At 55.1% G+C, this 16,142-nt stretch overlaps 1 protein-coding gene across 1 annotated transcript; it reads right to left on the minus strand.

Moving 5' to 3' along the window:
• Nucleotides 1-228: 228 nt before the first annotated feature.
• On the minus strand, nucleotides 229-5,856 carry LOC102049487 (protein PET117 homolog, mitochondrial). The gene is made up of 2 exons (XM_055725458.1): nucleotides 5,655-5,856; nucleotides 229-381 (listed from the first exon to the last, which is right to left on the minus strand). The coding sequence occupies exons 1-2, from the start codon at nucleotides 5,748-5,750 to the stop codon at nucleotides 232-234; spliced, it is 246 nt and encodes an 81-aa protein (XP_055581433.1). The 5' UTR covers nucleotides 5,751-5,856; the 3' UTR covers nucleotides 229-231.
• Between the last annotated feature and the right edge of the window lie 10,286 nt (nucleotides 5,857-16,142).

The following is a 16,142-nucleotide window of genomic DNA, read 5'->3' on the forward strand; positions in this document are numbered from 1 at the left end:
TGTTCCTGCCCACACTGACAAGTCCATCCACACTGAATGTGCCACCCAAGTCTCCACAGTCAAAGTACAACTGATGACAGATGTTTTGTACCCACCTTATAGCTTCAGGGACTGGATTATAACCTATAGAAAAGAAAGTGTCTTTCACAGGTTACCTCTCTTTGCTGAAATATTTGCAAGCAGTTAGATATCAGGATCTTTAATCAAACCTCTAACGACCCAGGTTTGTGCCTAGGACTGCTGGGACCTTTTTTCCATTAGTGCCTTGTCTCTTTCTTCCATAAGGTGCTTTGTCAAAGCAATCTGCTCTTCTAGCAGGCGAATATTCTCCTTTTTCTGACTTTGTCGCTCAAGATCTCTGAGAACTCCACTGTGCAGCCTCTGAAAACAAAGGGACAGGGTTTATCACAGCCTGTTGGATGCTGTATGTGATTCATCCCCACCCAGGCTCCAGGATTAATCCCTCCTGCAGGGCTGTTCTCCATGCTGCCTTTGCAAGTTCTCTGCCACCACCTGTAGATACAGCCACCTAACATGGTTTGAATCTAAAACTGCAGGAGCATATAACCGATATCAAGTTTATGATACTACACCAAAAAGTGCTTTATTTGTAAGCACTTCAGATGGGTGAGATTACTAAGCAGTAAAGCTCTCACACAAATAAATGCTAAGTACCTGTAATTCCCATGCCATGCAGGATTGACATTATCTATAAAATCCTGTTACCTCTGCTTTAAACCTTTACCAAATGGAATTAACCCCCCCCAAACTTCTCTGCTTGGAGAGGATTTGGTGACAAAGGGGAGGGATCAGCTGGGAACCAGTGGCTCTACTCCAAATGTGCACCTCTCAGGACAGGTGAGGCAGCAGAGTGATGTCAGTGGAGGGGTGATGAGATCAGACACAGGATGGAGGAGATGGCAATGCTGATGCTAACTCTGGAAGGAAACAGGACCATATGAAGCGTTTAACTGATTGTATACATGACATACAGCTGAGATACAGTTCTCTGGCAACTTCAACGGACCAAAGCCGGTGCTGCTGCCATCCCTCCCACGCTCCCTGCACTGCTTATCCCACCCCAGGGTCAGACAGCTCAGCCAGCAGAAAACAACTCTCTTTTTCTCTCCTTCACAAAGCACGACATATTCTCTGCCAATTTAACTCCCTGAGCAGGCTAACCAAAGACAAGTGCTATGGCAAAGAAGAACATGGGATCCCCAGTTCACTTTGGTGGTTTGGCTTGGCCTCCTCAGGCAGGTGATATGTTTTTAGATATTCAGACACTTACTAGATTTCAAAGCAATAGTCACAAGCTTATCAGAAAATACGATACCCAAGGACAAAAATATTATAAATGAGTAAAAACATGAAACAGTTGTTGAGGGCCAACCCTAGCTCACGTCTGAATCAAGCTGTGTGATCACAGTCATGTTTTAGCTCAACTAAAGATGAGAACCTTCAGTTAAAAGTTAAATTTAGTTAAAGCATTATCTACGTGCCTAATTTACCAACTCATGCTCAGCTTGGACTCAGGAATGAGAAAGGTTTCACAGGTACCAAGGTTAGCCACTGGATACTGGAGATATGAATAAATTATTTAGCCTAATGGCAAAAAAAGATGAATAATTTATTTGACCTGTTTGAATGATGCCAAAATGCACCTGCAAATAATTCATTTGAAAGCTGACCCTGAAGTCATTTTAGATGTTTGTGATTATTATTTGACAAGTTCTCACAGGGTTTTACTCCTCACCTAGAATGCCAATAACTGCACATTTCCAAGGCAATTATTTCTCCTGTCAAGATTAAAATAGAACGGTTTTGTTTAAGAAATATTTTATCTTGCTAAGAAAAAGCACAGACACGTATGTCAGCCAATAATCAAAGCTCTCCCTGGAAATTAATCTAATCCTTCCCATCAGCTTCCATCAGCTGAATTCTGGTTACAGATTAGTAATCGCTAAAGACAATGTTCATAAATTTATTATCTCATTACTGTTAGTTAATAAAAATAAACAAAAAATGTGGGGAAATACGCTGTAACTGAACAATTACATCAGGAATGTCATTCTTTTTCCTTCACAAAACACAGCTATTCTGCAATGCATTTAGTTTGAAAATGCACAGTTTGGAGAAGACACCTTTATAATTTGAGTATCACGAGTGACAAAAAGCCATGAAAAAGTTAATGTCACCTTCCTCTGTTCTCAGAAGTTAGGCCTGCTGGTCTTCTGCATCAGTTTAGTTAAATGTGCACAAGCTCAAATCACTTTGTGCCTGGCATATTAATTTATAAAAGTCAAAAATTTATTAGCCTGTATAAAGATAAACCCGAAATAATCCCTACACCAGGACTGCAGAATATCCACGTTACTTATTTCCATTACATTCCCTGACTTGAACGTGAAGAATTATAAAGAGAAAATCTCAGATTTCATTTATAAAAGATAAGCTTTGAGCCTTAGTGCTTCTGAATAGCAATTTAAAATTAAGTTAAACTCATTGCTGAAAAAAAAATAATCTACAAGTAGTAAGGCTTCATTTCTGCAACAGCAGCATCTTGAGGAATGCTAATAGCCCTGCAAACAGCAACAGATTAGCATCAGATTCAGCTTTTGGGGAGATCACCTCTAATTCTAGGGGACTGGTTTGCAAATCCATCCCCACAGGTACACAGGCACCTATGAGCTCATGAGTTCCCCATGCAGAGCTCACAGGCTGTGCCCAGGCCCAGCGTTAGGAAGGACAGCAAAGAATAGATACTGGATCTGTCCCCCAACACTCCCAAAAGGTTTTGTTGCTGACCAGCTGGATCCTTTGACCCCTCCATCTCTAGGACACTCAGCAAAACTGCCTATCTGCTGGCAGCCCAACAGCAGAGACAGCAAGTTACAACGGACACATGGGAAGAAAGCTGCCCACTGCTGTCTTATGTGGGAGACCTAGGGAGACCCGGGCAGAGGCTTGCAGCAGTGACCTGAGGTGTAAAACCAAAACAATTTAACATTATTTTGCAAACTGAGCAACAGCTACAGCAAGGAGCAACAGGAACAGCAAGGAGCTACAGCAAGGAGAACAGGCAAAGGGTGGCAAGTCCCCGTTTTCCTCCTGGTTTTCCTCCTGGTATCCGTAGAAATACACGGCGTGACCAGAGGGCATTAACCATATCAACTCATCAGCTGATCCACCACCCCTTTTACTAGAGACATACGCACTGGTAGAATGCACACTGTAAACTTGGGAGTTGCGCCCTTAATTTACCCATGATTTGCACATGAGTTACAACGCGGTCTCTACATACCAGGGGACCGCTGGCTGGCTCAGCACAGATCCTGACCAGGTACTCAGTGTTTAGGATCCTGACCAGGAACTTGGGTGTTGAGTTTCACATTCCTTGTTCAGCCTGTTGCCCGAATACGTAGAACCCACTCTGACAGTGGCATTACTCATTCACCCATAGACTGTTTTATGCCTGTTACCCCTACAGAATATGGGTGTTTTGTAAACAATTTATTTTCACAGCCTCTCTATGAGATGAAGGAGAGAGATCAGCCAAAAATCAAAGTCAAAAACACCCATTAAGTTTAGGTGTCTCACTGAAACACCTAAGGGTGATTTTTTTTGGAGAGCATGCGTTGTCCTGCAGCACATGCTCAAAGTACAGCTCCCATTTGCTCCAGCTGTAGTTTAGGAGCACTGAACACATATTCCTGCCAGACCTTCGGTGGCTCAAGGCAGGCACACTGAATTAGCTAGCAACCACCTACAAAAGTCCGAGTTTAAGTGATCTAACCCGCACATATGTCAGCTCTGGCAAATGCAGAGCCATTCCCTGTTGCCACTCCAAGAGACCAGCCTTCCTCTTTTTGCTACTACAGCCTGGGCCAGTGTTTTCCAACTTCTGCACAAATTAACCTGCCTCTTTCCTTACCACATCAGTCTCCTCCTCCAAGGTCCATCATTCTCAAGCACTGACAGAGACGATCTCTTGAGGGAAAAAAATGTAATTCTGTAATTACAGACTGCATCATAAAGCCCATGCAACAGCTGGCTGAGCTGGGGTATGGACTAGCAACTTGAACTCGGGTGTTTGGTAACTTCAGACTTTCAACAACAGTCATTTAACATAGGCTTTTTTTGTGTGCATTTTCTAGATATTTTTTTTCTAAATAAGGGAGGAAAAACCAGATGTGTGCCCTCACATCAGTATCCAACTGGCTCATCGGCAGGGTTCAAACCAGCACACTCCTTGCCCAAACTTCTGTCACGCAACATACCCATTCTGCAATCACACAACCGCCAGTCCTGGGCAGGACTTCTTTGTATAGGGCCTCACCATTGTGTGACCCAACACTTTCGGCTGTGGGGCTCCCTCGCACACAGGGTGCCTGCCAGGAATTACCTGAATTTGGTAAATGTAGCACGGAAAACTTCCCCATTTAATTATCACCTGGCGTTTCTGTTAGCTCGCACTCGGCCTGAGCTGCCAGCGCCAAAGGGAGCCAGGGCAGGCTGCACGGCACAGCACCGCGCTGCTTGCCCTTCAGCGGCAGGCACCTGTGCGGCTCAGGGACAGCACAGCACAGGCATTGCCAGAGGGACAGGCACCAGTGGGAGAGCTTGGCCGGACAGGGCAGAGTCCTGGGAACGCTGCCAGGGCAGTGCCCTTGGGCCCAGCATGTGCAGGATGACAACCTCCCTGCACCCCCACACCCCAGCTGCTGCAGAGGGCGAGGAGTCAGCCTCTGCTGAGCCTGTCCTACCTCACCCTGGAGCTCCTAGCTGCTACTCACCCCTGACGGATAAGGGACGGGATAAGCAGCTACATGAGCATGGAAAGGCCAATGCCAGGGCAGGAAAAGGTGGGGAAGGGGTAGTTCCTGGGGAGAGAAATGCCAGGGGCAGAGCAGGGGAGGCAGTGCCAGCAGGGCACCGCTGTGCAGGCACCGCTCCGGCCCCTGAGCTCTGGGCTGGGCGCACCCGAGTGCCTGAAGCCCCCACTTTCAGGCAGGGCACAGAAGGCGGCAGTGGGGACCCAGCTCCCTGCCGGGCACATAAGGCCTGTCTTTGGGTGCAGGCAGGGGCAGGGCAGTGAGGGCAGGAGGGCAGGCAGGCAGGGCGCTGCAGGCAGGCAGGAAGGTGGGCAGGCGGGCAGGATGCTGCGGGCAGGAGGGCAGGCAGGCAGACAGGGCGCTGCAGGCAGGAGGGCAGGCAGGCGGGCAGGGCAGGCAGGAGGGCAGGCAGGCGGGCAGGGGGGGCAGGCAGGCAGGGCGCTGCGGCCAGGAGGGCAGGCAGGCGGGCAGGGCGGGCAGGCAGGCGGGCAGGGCGGGCAGGAGGGCAGGCAGGCGGGCAGGCAGGGCGCTGCGGGCAGGCAGGGCGCTGCGGGCAGGCAGGGCGAGGGCTGAGCCACGTGGGGAGGCTGCGGCGCCCGGACCGGGCAGGGTGCGAGGGGCGGGGTTTGGGGCGCGCAGGGGTGGGGCGCCAGGTGAGGGCGGGGCCCCGGCCTGACACCTCGGGCCAGGCCTCAGGTGAGGGGCGGGGCCGGGGCCTGTCCTGCCGGGGGCGGGGCCTGGGGCGTGGGGGCGGGGCCTGGGGCCCCTCTCGCCCCTTCCCCTCCGCCCCCACCCCCACCCGCGGCGGGGCCCACTCACCTCCCGCTCCCACCGCTGCTGGACGTGCACGGCCGCCACGGTGGCGGCGGAGAGCAGCGCGGTAACGGCCAGCACCGCCCGGGAGCTCCTCGACATGGCCGGCGACGGCGGGGCGGGCGGCGCGTGCCCGAGCCGCCTGCTCGCCGCGGGGGGAAGGGCCGGGCCGGGCGGGGCGGGGGGGGGGCAGCGGAGAGGAGGAGAGCCCCGCCCCCAGCCGAGCGCCGAGCGCCTCGAGCCAGCCCAGAGCAACCGACCGCCGATGCGGGGCCGGGCCGGGCCGAGCGATGCCCCGTCCCGTCCCCTGCCGCGGGGCGATAGGGCCGGGCCGCTGCTCCGCGGCGGCGGGTGAGGGGAAGGCGGCCGGAGCGCTGTCCCCCGCCGCCCCCCGGGGCTCCCCGGCTCTTCTGCCCGGGGATTGGGGCGCCTTCGCGACCCACGGGCCGGCCCCGGGCCTGCGGCGGGGAGCGGCCCGCGGCCTCGCCGTGTACCTGAGGGCTGAGGCGAGGCGCGGCCCGGCCGGGTGGCGGGCAGGGGTCCTGCGGGCAGCGCTGGCATCGCCTGCCCCGCTGGGCCCAGCCCCTCGCCCTGCCCCGGCCGGGCGCCTGCGGCCCTCGGGCCAGAAGCGCCGGTGTGGGCGGGTAAAGCGGGGCCCTCGCCCACTGACGGCGCCACCGGGGGAGCCCCGGAGGGTGGAGGGCGGCCGGCCCGTCCGTGCCTGCCGGAGCCTTTCCCGGGGGGCTGTTCTCTACCGGAGCTGCCCGCCGCCCTGCTCTTGCGTTTCCAGTGGGCTTGCAACTCTGGAAAACAAACAAAAGGAGTTTTCTTCAGAGTTCAAGAAAGATTTTTGCTTTTATTGTGTGAAGACCTCCAGTTCTGCGCTTCCCTTGCCCAGAAAACCCAAATTGCCCAGGACAAGCAGCTGGCGAAAGCAGCGCTTCAATTGTTCGGTTTCTTCTCATTGTTCAGTGTGTGGCCTTAGGCCTCGTGTTTGGCAGTTTTTCGCACTCTGAAGACAGAATTATTCCTCTCCCTGGGGCTTTTCCCTGGCACCTCCTCACTAGAGTATCTGAGCACTTTACAGACAGGGAAAAATTTATGTTCCCAGTGCTCCCGTGTGAGGGCAACAGATGGCTATCATGAATGACTTTGATCCACCATGTTCAGATGCACTTCAGGCTTCAGCTGGAGGACTCCAGCCGTTCAGGGCACTTTCACCCTGTAACACTTTAAAGCAAACTTCCCCTGGCTACTGTGGAGCAGTCAGAGGCTCAGGTCACACTCCCGAAAAGCAGGGAACTTGTCAGCAGTCACTATCTGCTGCGTTACCACCCAAATGAGCATATCAGAGGTGCAGAGGAGTGACTTAGAAAATGTGTCAAACAAAAGGACGTCTAATGGGGAAATGGGGATATACCACAAGGCCTGTAAAACCCTGAAGGGTACAGTCGTTCACCATTTCCCACAGGCCAGGGGTAACCAGTGGGTCTGTGGGTAGCACCATTAAAGCAAGCAAAAAGAACATCGTGCCATGTGTGAGTGAGTTGTGGAAGTCATTGTCCCTGGTACTACAGAAGCTGAACTTACCCATGGATTCAGAAAGGACCTGTACAAATTCCGGGAGTGCTCTTGATGTCTGGATGCTGCTTTTGTCTCATGAACTCCTTAAACCACAAATGAATGGGAAGGTGGGAGGTTTACTGTGAAAGGTGTAGGCTTATTCCCAATTCCTTCCTGTACTTTTTTCTCTGAGCATCTGCCACAGCTTGCTGCCAGGCAGGATGGTGGGACACAAGGAATCTCAGCCTCAGCAGGTACTGCACTCTGTGTCTCAAAACCAGGCTCAGCTATCTCCAGGAAGTGCTTAGACAGAGTTACAGAGGAGCTGCTGTGAGGGGGTAGCAGGGTTGCAACCCCAGCCCCATCTGGGGTGGAAGAGGAAAACCAAATGTGTGAAGTTAATCTGTCCTTTCTGTAATCTTTTTCATCTTTCTGCTGAATGAATGTGATTAAAATGAAAGGCAAAATTAGTGGGAATGATAATATTTCAATTGAGTCTAATAGTTTGCTCACGTCGGTGTGTTTACTGTTATTAAGACTTATGCATAAGTGCTTGTAACGTGTCCAAGGCCACTGGAGTGCCAAGAACAGGGTCGAGCCAGATGCACGGTGGATGTGAGCCAGCGCTGCGCCCTTGGCACCGCGGAAGGGTGCAGCTCACCCCAGCTGGAAGCTGAATGCCTCTACCCAAGCTTGGCATTAATCACTTGAGGGGCTAAAACCCTGGGCAGGGAATGTTCGGGCTGTGATTTCAGTTTGGAGTTTCTTCCATGGTCATTCAGGTGTTCCTGCTCTCCTCCCTTCCCTCCCAGAGCCTAGGTACCACTGAAGTGCTCGCCTTCCCTGCTTTTCTGCTTTGAGTGGCTGCCTCCTTCCTGTGCCTGTGAGCCTGTCCAGGGAAGGCCCAGCCATGGGCCAGGTTAGCACCTGGGCCTGGCTTCAAACCCTGCAGCAGCCGCAGTGGGTAAAAGCCCAGTTTCCTTTTTCTGAACACTTTTCCAGCCAGGTTGGGTAAGCCCGGCAAGAGGCACGCTGCAGAGGCAGGGAAGTGAGGGTGATGGAGGAGGGAAGCAAGAGCACTCAGCAGTAATACTGCTGCAAAAAGCCTCTGTAGTTAGCAGATGGCAGAAGGGCGAGAGAGAAGGAGATTTCAGGGTTCCCCACAACAAACACAACCTTGACCGGCCCAGGCCTGTTGCAGAGATGTCTTGTGGGGCCGACGGGTGTGCACAACCGGCAAGGTGATGGTAGCTCCTCACAAGGAGACGAGCTGCATTGCTGATGCTCTCAAAATAAGAGTAAGGCAGAGGGTGAGTTTGTGCTGAGAGAAATGTTGCTCCAGAGAGCCTCTTGCTTTGCTGCCTCTGCTGGTTGCTCTCTACATGAGGTTTCCTCAAACAAACACCTTGGCTGCCGCTAGCTGGTTCCTGGTGTGTTTTGCCCATGCCTTTCTTTGATGCCCTCTTTCCTGTGCCTTGGTTCCTCCTTTGCTGGTCTGGGTGTAGCGGCACACGTTGTCTTGTGGAGTCGGATTTGAGCACCAGTCAGGGAAGGGTTGACTCACATGTGAAGGAAACTGAAAACCTGAAGGCCATTTTCCCCCTGGGCAAACAGCTCAGATCTCTATGGTGATCTTGGATAACAAATCTGAAGTCAATGCTTAGGGGGCATTTTTATCCTGGTTCCTGGAGCTAATGAAGCTTGTGCAACCTCTGTGCCTCATCCACCTCCTCCTTCCTCTCTTACATGTCTTACACAGGCATTTGCCAGCCTCCTTGGTACAGCTGCATTGCAGGTCCTGTCTCCGTAAGACTGCCCCGTTTATTTGCCTCTTCCAGCCATTTTGGCAGATGCAGAGGGGTTCTGGCTAAGCTTTTGTGTAATGGGTGGTGACACTGAGCCAGGTAGCATCCCATGAAGGGAAGGGATAGCAGAGTCAGGTCAATCCTATATTACCTGCCAGAGAATCCATAAAACGCAGTGCTCAGTCATGGCTTGCCTTAGCAGGTCACCAGTAGCACTAAAGCCTGCAGAAAATCCTGCAAAATATGTCAGGGGATGGAGTTAAAGTTTGTACTGAGCCCATTTCTAGGCTTGTAGCCTGAAACACAGCCCTTCTGCCACTCCATTTCTCCTGTGTAACATGAGGAAGCAATCTCTCTTATCAAACTGCAAACAAGAAAATAATTCTAATTAAAAAATAATCCCAAAGGTGTGTTTTCACAAAGCTTTCAGTTTTTTTTCCCAGGGGTTTTGGTAAGCTAGCTGTCCTTCCCTCTTTGCAGAGCCAGCTCTTCCTCCTGAGCAGGCATGCACGTGCTGGCGTGTGTGCTCGTGCGGGTGCATTTGCACACACCCGGAGCACTCCACCGAGACACAATGGCTCCGCTACCTCAATTGGAAATAAATTAAAAAAAAAAAAAGCTGGAACCCAACCTAAACCGAGTTCCTTTCTGCTCCGTGAAGCCACTGGAGGAGGTTGCCAGCACTGCCGTTAGGAATTCGCCCCAGAAAGCCCAGCCCTGGCCTCCCTGGGTGCTGCGCGGGGAGCTGAGCCTGGTGCCCGGCCACCGTCCCTGGCACGCCTGGTCCTGGGCCAGGGGGCTGTGAGTGTGCGGCTGGCGAGTGCGGGTGTGCGCGTGTGTCCGCACACTGTCGGCCGGAGGTCTCGGGATAGATGAGGAGCTGAGCACAGGGGAGAGCCCACTGAGGCGGGGAGCATGCTGTGCCTGCTGTTACTAGCATTGCTTTTTTCCTTACGGCAGTGCTAATAATAGTGGCAAAAAAGTTATGTGCTATGTCATAGGCACTGTGATGCCTTTTGCACTTTGAGAAGCTGAATTATTTGCTCCCCCTGCAACGGTGGCACACCTGGTTGTGGCAGTGGAGGCACTGATCGTCTGCGTGCAGGTCCCCCGGCCCTGCAGTAAATGTTTCTATCAGATTTGGGGGGGACGACAGGGGGGACAGGTTGTGTTGTTGGTATTCAAAACCCTGAAAAATGCAGAGGAACAAATGGAAATGTGTTAGTTTTTCTGTCCTCCCTTTTTAATTAAGAGGTAGAGTCACTGGGTGCTTCTCTGTGTGCAGAGACTCCAAAAAATAATTTAAATTAATGAAATATATGTATTAAAAATGCTTTATTTTGACCAGGTTAGCCTCCTTTCCAGGCAGGTGGACATATGGCTGCCCTGCCTTGGGCGAGTTTTATTTTCTGATGGACATGGATGGATGAAGTGAAAGCCACCCTAACTCATCCCCTCCGCGTTTGTACGGGGGCTCCGTGAGCCTCTGACCTGCTGTCGGCAGCAATTTGGGTGAATTTTGTTGCTACTCCCATGCGGACAAGCCTTGGGGCCCTGACGGATCTTGCTGGGGAGCGGGAGGGGAGCAAGTCTGATTGTCCTGAGACTTTCATGATGGAGAAAAGAGAAAACCAGGGTGAGGAGCACCGTTCTTTTACTCCCTTGTGAGCATCTAAACTTCCCTTCCCTTTGCAGAGCCGCCTGCAAAACTGTTACTTTTGATTGTAATTTCTGTGTACACTTCCTCCTTCCCGCCGGGAGGGCAGAAACCGGGGCAGCCGCTGCGTGAGCCCCGCCGGTTTTACAGCCGGGCTCTGTGTGGTTACACGTTAGCCAGCCAGCCCCAGGGGTGGCCACGCCAGCGGGTCACCTCCAGGTAAACCAACCAAGGTGTGGGCTCCGCCATCGCCACGCGCCCCAGCCGGGGGGTGCGAAGGGGCCCCCCATGGCCCCAGCCACCCCGGGCTCCTTCCCCAGCACCGCCGAGATGGGAGGAAGCGAGGAGGGCGGTCTGGATGCTGCCTCCCCCTCCCCGACACCTCGCCCTGCTTTTCCCATGGGGCACGGCTTGTCTCTGCCCTTCGTTTGGGGCACTGCGGCGGGTACCCGAGCAGGGAGCTGCACCCCGGCTCCCTCCTGCACGTGCTTCCCCCGAGTGGGACAGGCCGTTGAAGTGTAGACAGAGGCCAAAGTCTACTCGTGCGGCAGTAAGGGGAGGATGTAACCCCAGTGCTTTATAATTATATTAGCGGCAATCGCACAGACCCTTGGCCGCGGACAGCGGGAGGCAGGTGTTGCGGCAGCACTGTTGAGGGCAGAGCCACTCGCATACAGGCGTGGCGTTGGGGTTCGTGGTTTGTTGTTTTTTTTTCCTGGCAAACATTGTAAAAGGCACCAGGAGATAAAAACCCCTGTGCAAAGAAAAAAAACCCAAAAGGCTGGCAGAGTAATTCTGCAAGCAATCTGCCTGCAGCTTGCATGGCACAGGTAGCCCTGCCCCAGCACCAGGGCTGCTGCAAGGCGGGGAGGGTGAGCCCTGCGGGGTGCAGGGTGCTGCGCCCCCAGTCCCTACCCCCCTGGGGCTGTGGCGGTGCAGCCCTGCAGGGAGCAGGGAGAGGAGGGCTAAAGTCGGGCTTTGGCCTCAGCTGGCTGACTGGAGAGGGTTCAGGGGCACCCATGGGTGCTGCAGCCCCACTGAGCCCCCCTTGGCTGTCAAACCACAGCTACAGGGAAGGGAGCCCGGCTGGAAGTGGTGCCGCTGAGCTCCCTGGGTGATTTTGTAGGCAGCGGGTGCGTATCCTGATGCTTAACTCATCCTGGGCATGTCGGAGCACGTGCTCTGCCCTAGTGCAGGCGGGACGGGATGGGCAGGGGCTCTGCGGCAGCGGCACTGTGTCCCCGCCGGGAGCCAGCCCTCCCCGTGCTCCGCAGGGTGCAGCCGGGCACGCAGCGGGAAGGATCTGTCTCTGGCAGGGCAGCTTTTGACCAGGGCTTGGGACATCCCAACCCGTCCCCGGGCCTGGCTTGGGACACCCTTGTGCTCAGGCTGGCATCAGCAGTGCCGATGGCCAAGGCTGCCCTGGTGGTCCTCCTTGTTGGAGAGGAGCTGAGAGGAGTCTAGTTGGACCTCATCTTCTCCTGCTGCTGCTGCCAGACCACCAAGCACTGCAAGGGTGCTTGGCGTGGGTGGCAGCGGTGGGACCACCCCCACAGCTATCCCTTCCTCCAGCTCATCACTGACCCTCTGTGCCCTTATCACTGCTCCATCACTCACTTAGCCTTCCCATTCCCCTAAGAGCAGAAGGATGGCGGGACAGCCCAGCCGCCCAGCCTGCCCTCTCGGAGGTTTTTGAAATGGTAAAGAAACGCATAAAGCCCATACGCATACAATGGGGTTTATGGTGGTGGTCATCTGGCAGGAATGAGGAAGCCTTGGGGGCCTCAGACACCATTTATTCTTGGGGAGGGGACAGGGGATTTTCTGCCACCGAGGTTTGAGCTTGGAGGGGGTGGCAGAGCTGGCAGGGCTTGCGGGGGAGGGGGAGCTTTAAAAGTCTTTGGAAAGCGCTTTTGTTATTTTTAGGAGCCTGGGGTGGGACTGGCTGGGTCAGACCCCAGCTGTGGCTCCTTGGCCTTTTTCCACCAGCACCGGCTGACGCCCACCTTTCCAGGGAGAGCTTTCCCAAGGGAGCTGGGTGAGGTCCCCAACCCCCGATAAAAGGTTGTGGTCACAGGTCGTGGTCACAGCCAGCTAACGGGGCAGGCTGGCCTTGCCCAGCAGCCAGGCTCTGCGCTCCCTGCTTGAACTCAGCCTCCATCAGCAGCACATCCTGATGTGCAGCATGTCACGACAGCAGCGCATCCTGATGTGCAGCATGTCATGACAGCAGCGCATCCTGATGTGCAACATGTCACAGCAGCAGTGCATCCCAACAGCAGCACGTCCCAACAGCAGCGCATCCCGATGGCAGCGCATCCTGACGCACTGTGCATCCCAGCAGCAGGACATCCCGATGGCAGCGCATCCTGATGTGAAGTCCATATCCCAACGGAGGGAAAAATGTGTCTTTTTCGGCATGATGCCTGCTATTTGCATGGGACACCCTGCTGGAGCAGGCACCAGCCGGGCAGCGAAACAGGAAGGTGGAGATGTGGCGACGCTGAGACTCGAGCGTGACACGGGGAGGGAAAACACCTCACGGAGCAGGCCAGGGCGCGGGGCTCGGGCAGGCATCCCCCAGCAGCCTTCCCACTGCATCCACGCAGTAGCTACGGCCCCCTCGGGAGATGGAATCGCGCTCAGATGAGGAAGCTGCTCATCTTCACAGGTGTCACCGGTAGCTCTGGCCAGACCCGCCTGGCCGAAGCTTTCCGTGACCTCCTGCCAGGAAGCACCCCAAATCCAACCCACCGGTCACAAAGGGCGAGTGGCAGCCCCCCCATTTCTTCCCTGTATGCACAGCATTGGCTGTGGCGCCTAGAGACATCTCTCTTGTGAAAACGTCAGAGAAGCCCTGGTGATTGAGGACCCCCACCACCAGTGACTGGTTGTTGGAGGAGCTGGAGGGGCTCTGACTTGAGTGGATGTGGCTTTTGGAGGTTAGAGCCCATGTGGATTTGCTGGTGTCTAATAAAGGTTGTGCACTTGATGTAGTTTTAAGCACAGCAGGAGTATTAAGGGGGAGTAGTTTTCTGTCCCCTATTTAGCTACCAATTTGCAGGAAACTCCTGGGATTTCACTACGTTTCCAGCCTCTGCTGCTGTGTCAGGCTTGGTAGGAACATACCCAGGTTCCCAGGGAGGAAATACTGGGCAGACAGTGGGATCGCAGGAAACCAAGGAACAAAAAAACCTCAGGCACTGCAGGCAAAGCTGGGGAAAGGGCTTCAGGGGGCTTCTAGGGACACGCTTACATAGTCGCGTTTCTACAGCAGGGTCTGCAAGCTCAGGGCCCTGCTGGCCACCTTGTGAGAGCAGACACCTCTCCAAGGGGGTCACCCCATCCTCCCAGAATGGTATTGGACCGTGTGTGGGAGATGTGGGCAGCACGGGTCCTCTGGCAGCCTTGTCCCCCAAACCTCAGGGCTGCAGGTGCCACCAAGGAGGATGCTTGGGGGATGCTGTCGGGGTCCAGCATCCAGCATGGTCTTCACAAGGACACTGGGTGCTGTTTCCGTGGTGAGTGGGGCTCAGTGGGGAGCGGCTGGGCAACCTGGGGTGACGCCGGACGCCCCGAGGGAGCAGCGCCACAGCGAGTGGGCGGGCGGAGAGACAGCGCCGAGCCGGCGGGGGGGAGTGGGAAGGAAGCGGAGGTATCGGTGGAGAAAGACTGGGAGACGCTGGGAGTGGCAGGGGCCGTGGGAGGCAGGGAGACAGGAGCCCGGTGAGTCACCCGGTGGGGTGCTTTGAAACCCAGCGGGGAAGCACAGGCAGGGCAGGTTCTGCCGCAGCCTGGGGAGCCATCTTCCCCCAGCTGGCACCTTCTCCATCCCTCCTTCCCTGCTCCGCCAAGGAAAGCAGATCACCCTCCAAACCGGGGCAGCTTGCGGAGCTGCTGCTCTCTCTCTCTGAGATAACCTGGCACGGAGCCACCCTGGCTTCATTCACTGTGGTGAAGCGGTTCCTGATCCAGCAGGGGAGCTGCCCGGTCCCGGCTGGAAGCAGAGCTTTCCAGTGGTCGGGCTTGGCCCCCACAGCTGGTGGCACAGGCGAGTGTTGCGCAGGCACGACCGGGGCAGTAGCTTTGCTCTTGCAGCCTGTGCCACCCCCAGCAGCACTCACATCCCCCTGACCTCCAGGGGACCATGGGGCCAGTGTTCACCCAAATGCTGGCACTGGAGATGCCACGCTTTGGGTGGGAACCTGCCTTTGGAGGCGATGGCAACCCCTCCGGCAATGCACGGTGTGTGCGTGCAGGCGGCTGCTGAAACCCAGCTGAGTCACCCCTGGTGCTGCAGGTGTGCTATGGGGTGCGGGGCGGAGGGGAGCATCCCCCCAGGAGCATGTCGGCTCTTCACAGGCAGATGCTGAGCTGCGAGAGCAAGGGCAGACATCCAGGTGTAAGGAAAATTGGGGCTGGAAATAGCTTGTGTCCCAGGCAAGGCTTTATTTTAGAGCAGGGGGACCTTTCCTCTGTGCTCTTCTGTGGGCTTTTAAGCTGTGGTCCTCAGAGGTCCCTGTGATCCTTCTGGGAAGACCCTATGGCATGCTGGACCTCCACTGGATAATCCAGGGAGAAAGCAGGTTGGGAAATGCTGCAGAGGAGGTACTGTCCCTTGTTCTCATCTTGATTTGGCTGCAATGAGAGCATCTTCCTTCTGCAAACCCTCTCCCTGTAACGTGGCCATGCTGTGAGCCCAGGGCTCCCGGTGGCCTCACGGTACCCGTTCCTGGGCACTGGTGTGGCTCTGTGCTCACCGTCCCACCTCATGTGGGGAAACGTGGAGTGTTTCAAGGAAGAGGTGTCACACCAGGATGCCTCTCGCAGAGGACTGGGCATATTTTGACACCCAGCCTCCTCCCCATCTCTCCCAAAACGCCTCTGGGAGCAGCATGGGGGTTCACCAGCCGAGGGGGTGTCAGCAGGGTGTTTGGGTGACTTGCAGCAGCCCAGACGTCCCAGCCCCGATGTCTGGGGCACACCACAGACCCCAGAAGGTTAAGGTTCACCTTCCCAAGGCTATGAAGCTGTGGCTTCTCTTCCATGGTCAGTAAACTTGTGTAAATCCCCCCATCTGAGCTCTGCTGGGAGCCAGAGACCAAAGGTTGCGCTGCTGCATTGCTGGGCTGCTGGACCAGCCAGGGTCTCACCTCCATCCAGCCTGGTTTGGCTCAAAATCATGAGGAATCACCAGAAAAAGGGCACTGGGTGACTGTGCTTTCAGCCTCGTGGGCAGGCTTTCCCCAGCGCAGCCCCTGCAGGTGTACCGGCTGGTGTCCCTCCACTTCTGTGCAGGAGGAGTGATGCTGGGGGCCAAGATCCCACCAGGGGCCAAGCCTGAAGGTCCCTTTGCTGGATGCTGTGCTAAGGGCCCAGCTCACAGACATTTTCACTGCGTTGCTGCGGGACGGTGCCTTTCAGCTCTGCCTGGCTGTACCATCAGACCCTCACCCCCGCGTGGGCCAC

This window comes from Falco cherrug, chromosome 13 (genome assembly GCF_023634085.1).
Source record: "Falco cherrug isolate bFalChe1 chromosome 13, bFalChe1.pri, whole genome shotgun sequence".
Taxonomy (NCBI): domain Eukaryota; kingdom Metazoa; phylum Chordata; class Aves; order Falconiformes; family Falconidae; genus Falco; species Falco cherrug.

Coding starts and splice junctions, on each gene's coding strand:
- LOC102049487 (XM_055725458.1), bottom strand. CDS start 5,750: ATGTCGAGGAGCTCCCGGGCGGTGCTGGCCGTTACCGCGCTGCTCTCC. Junction 382..5,654: donor AGCAGCGGTGGGAGCGGGAG/GTGAGTGGGCCC, acceptor CTTTGTTTTCAG/AGGCTGCACAGTGGAGTTCT.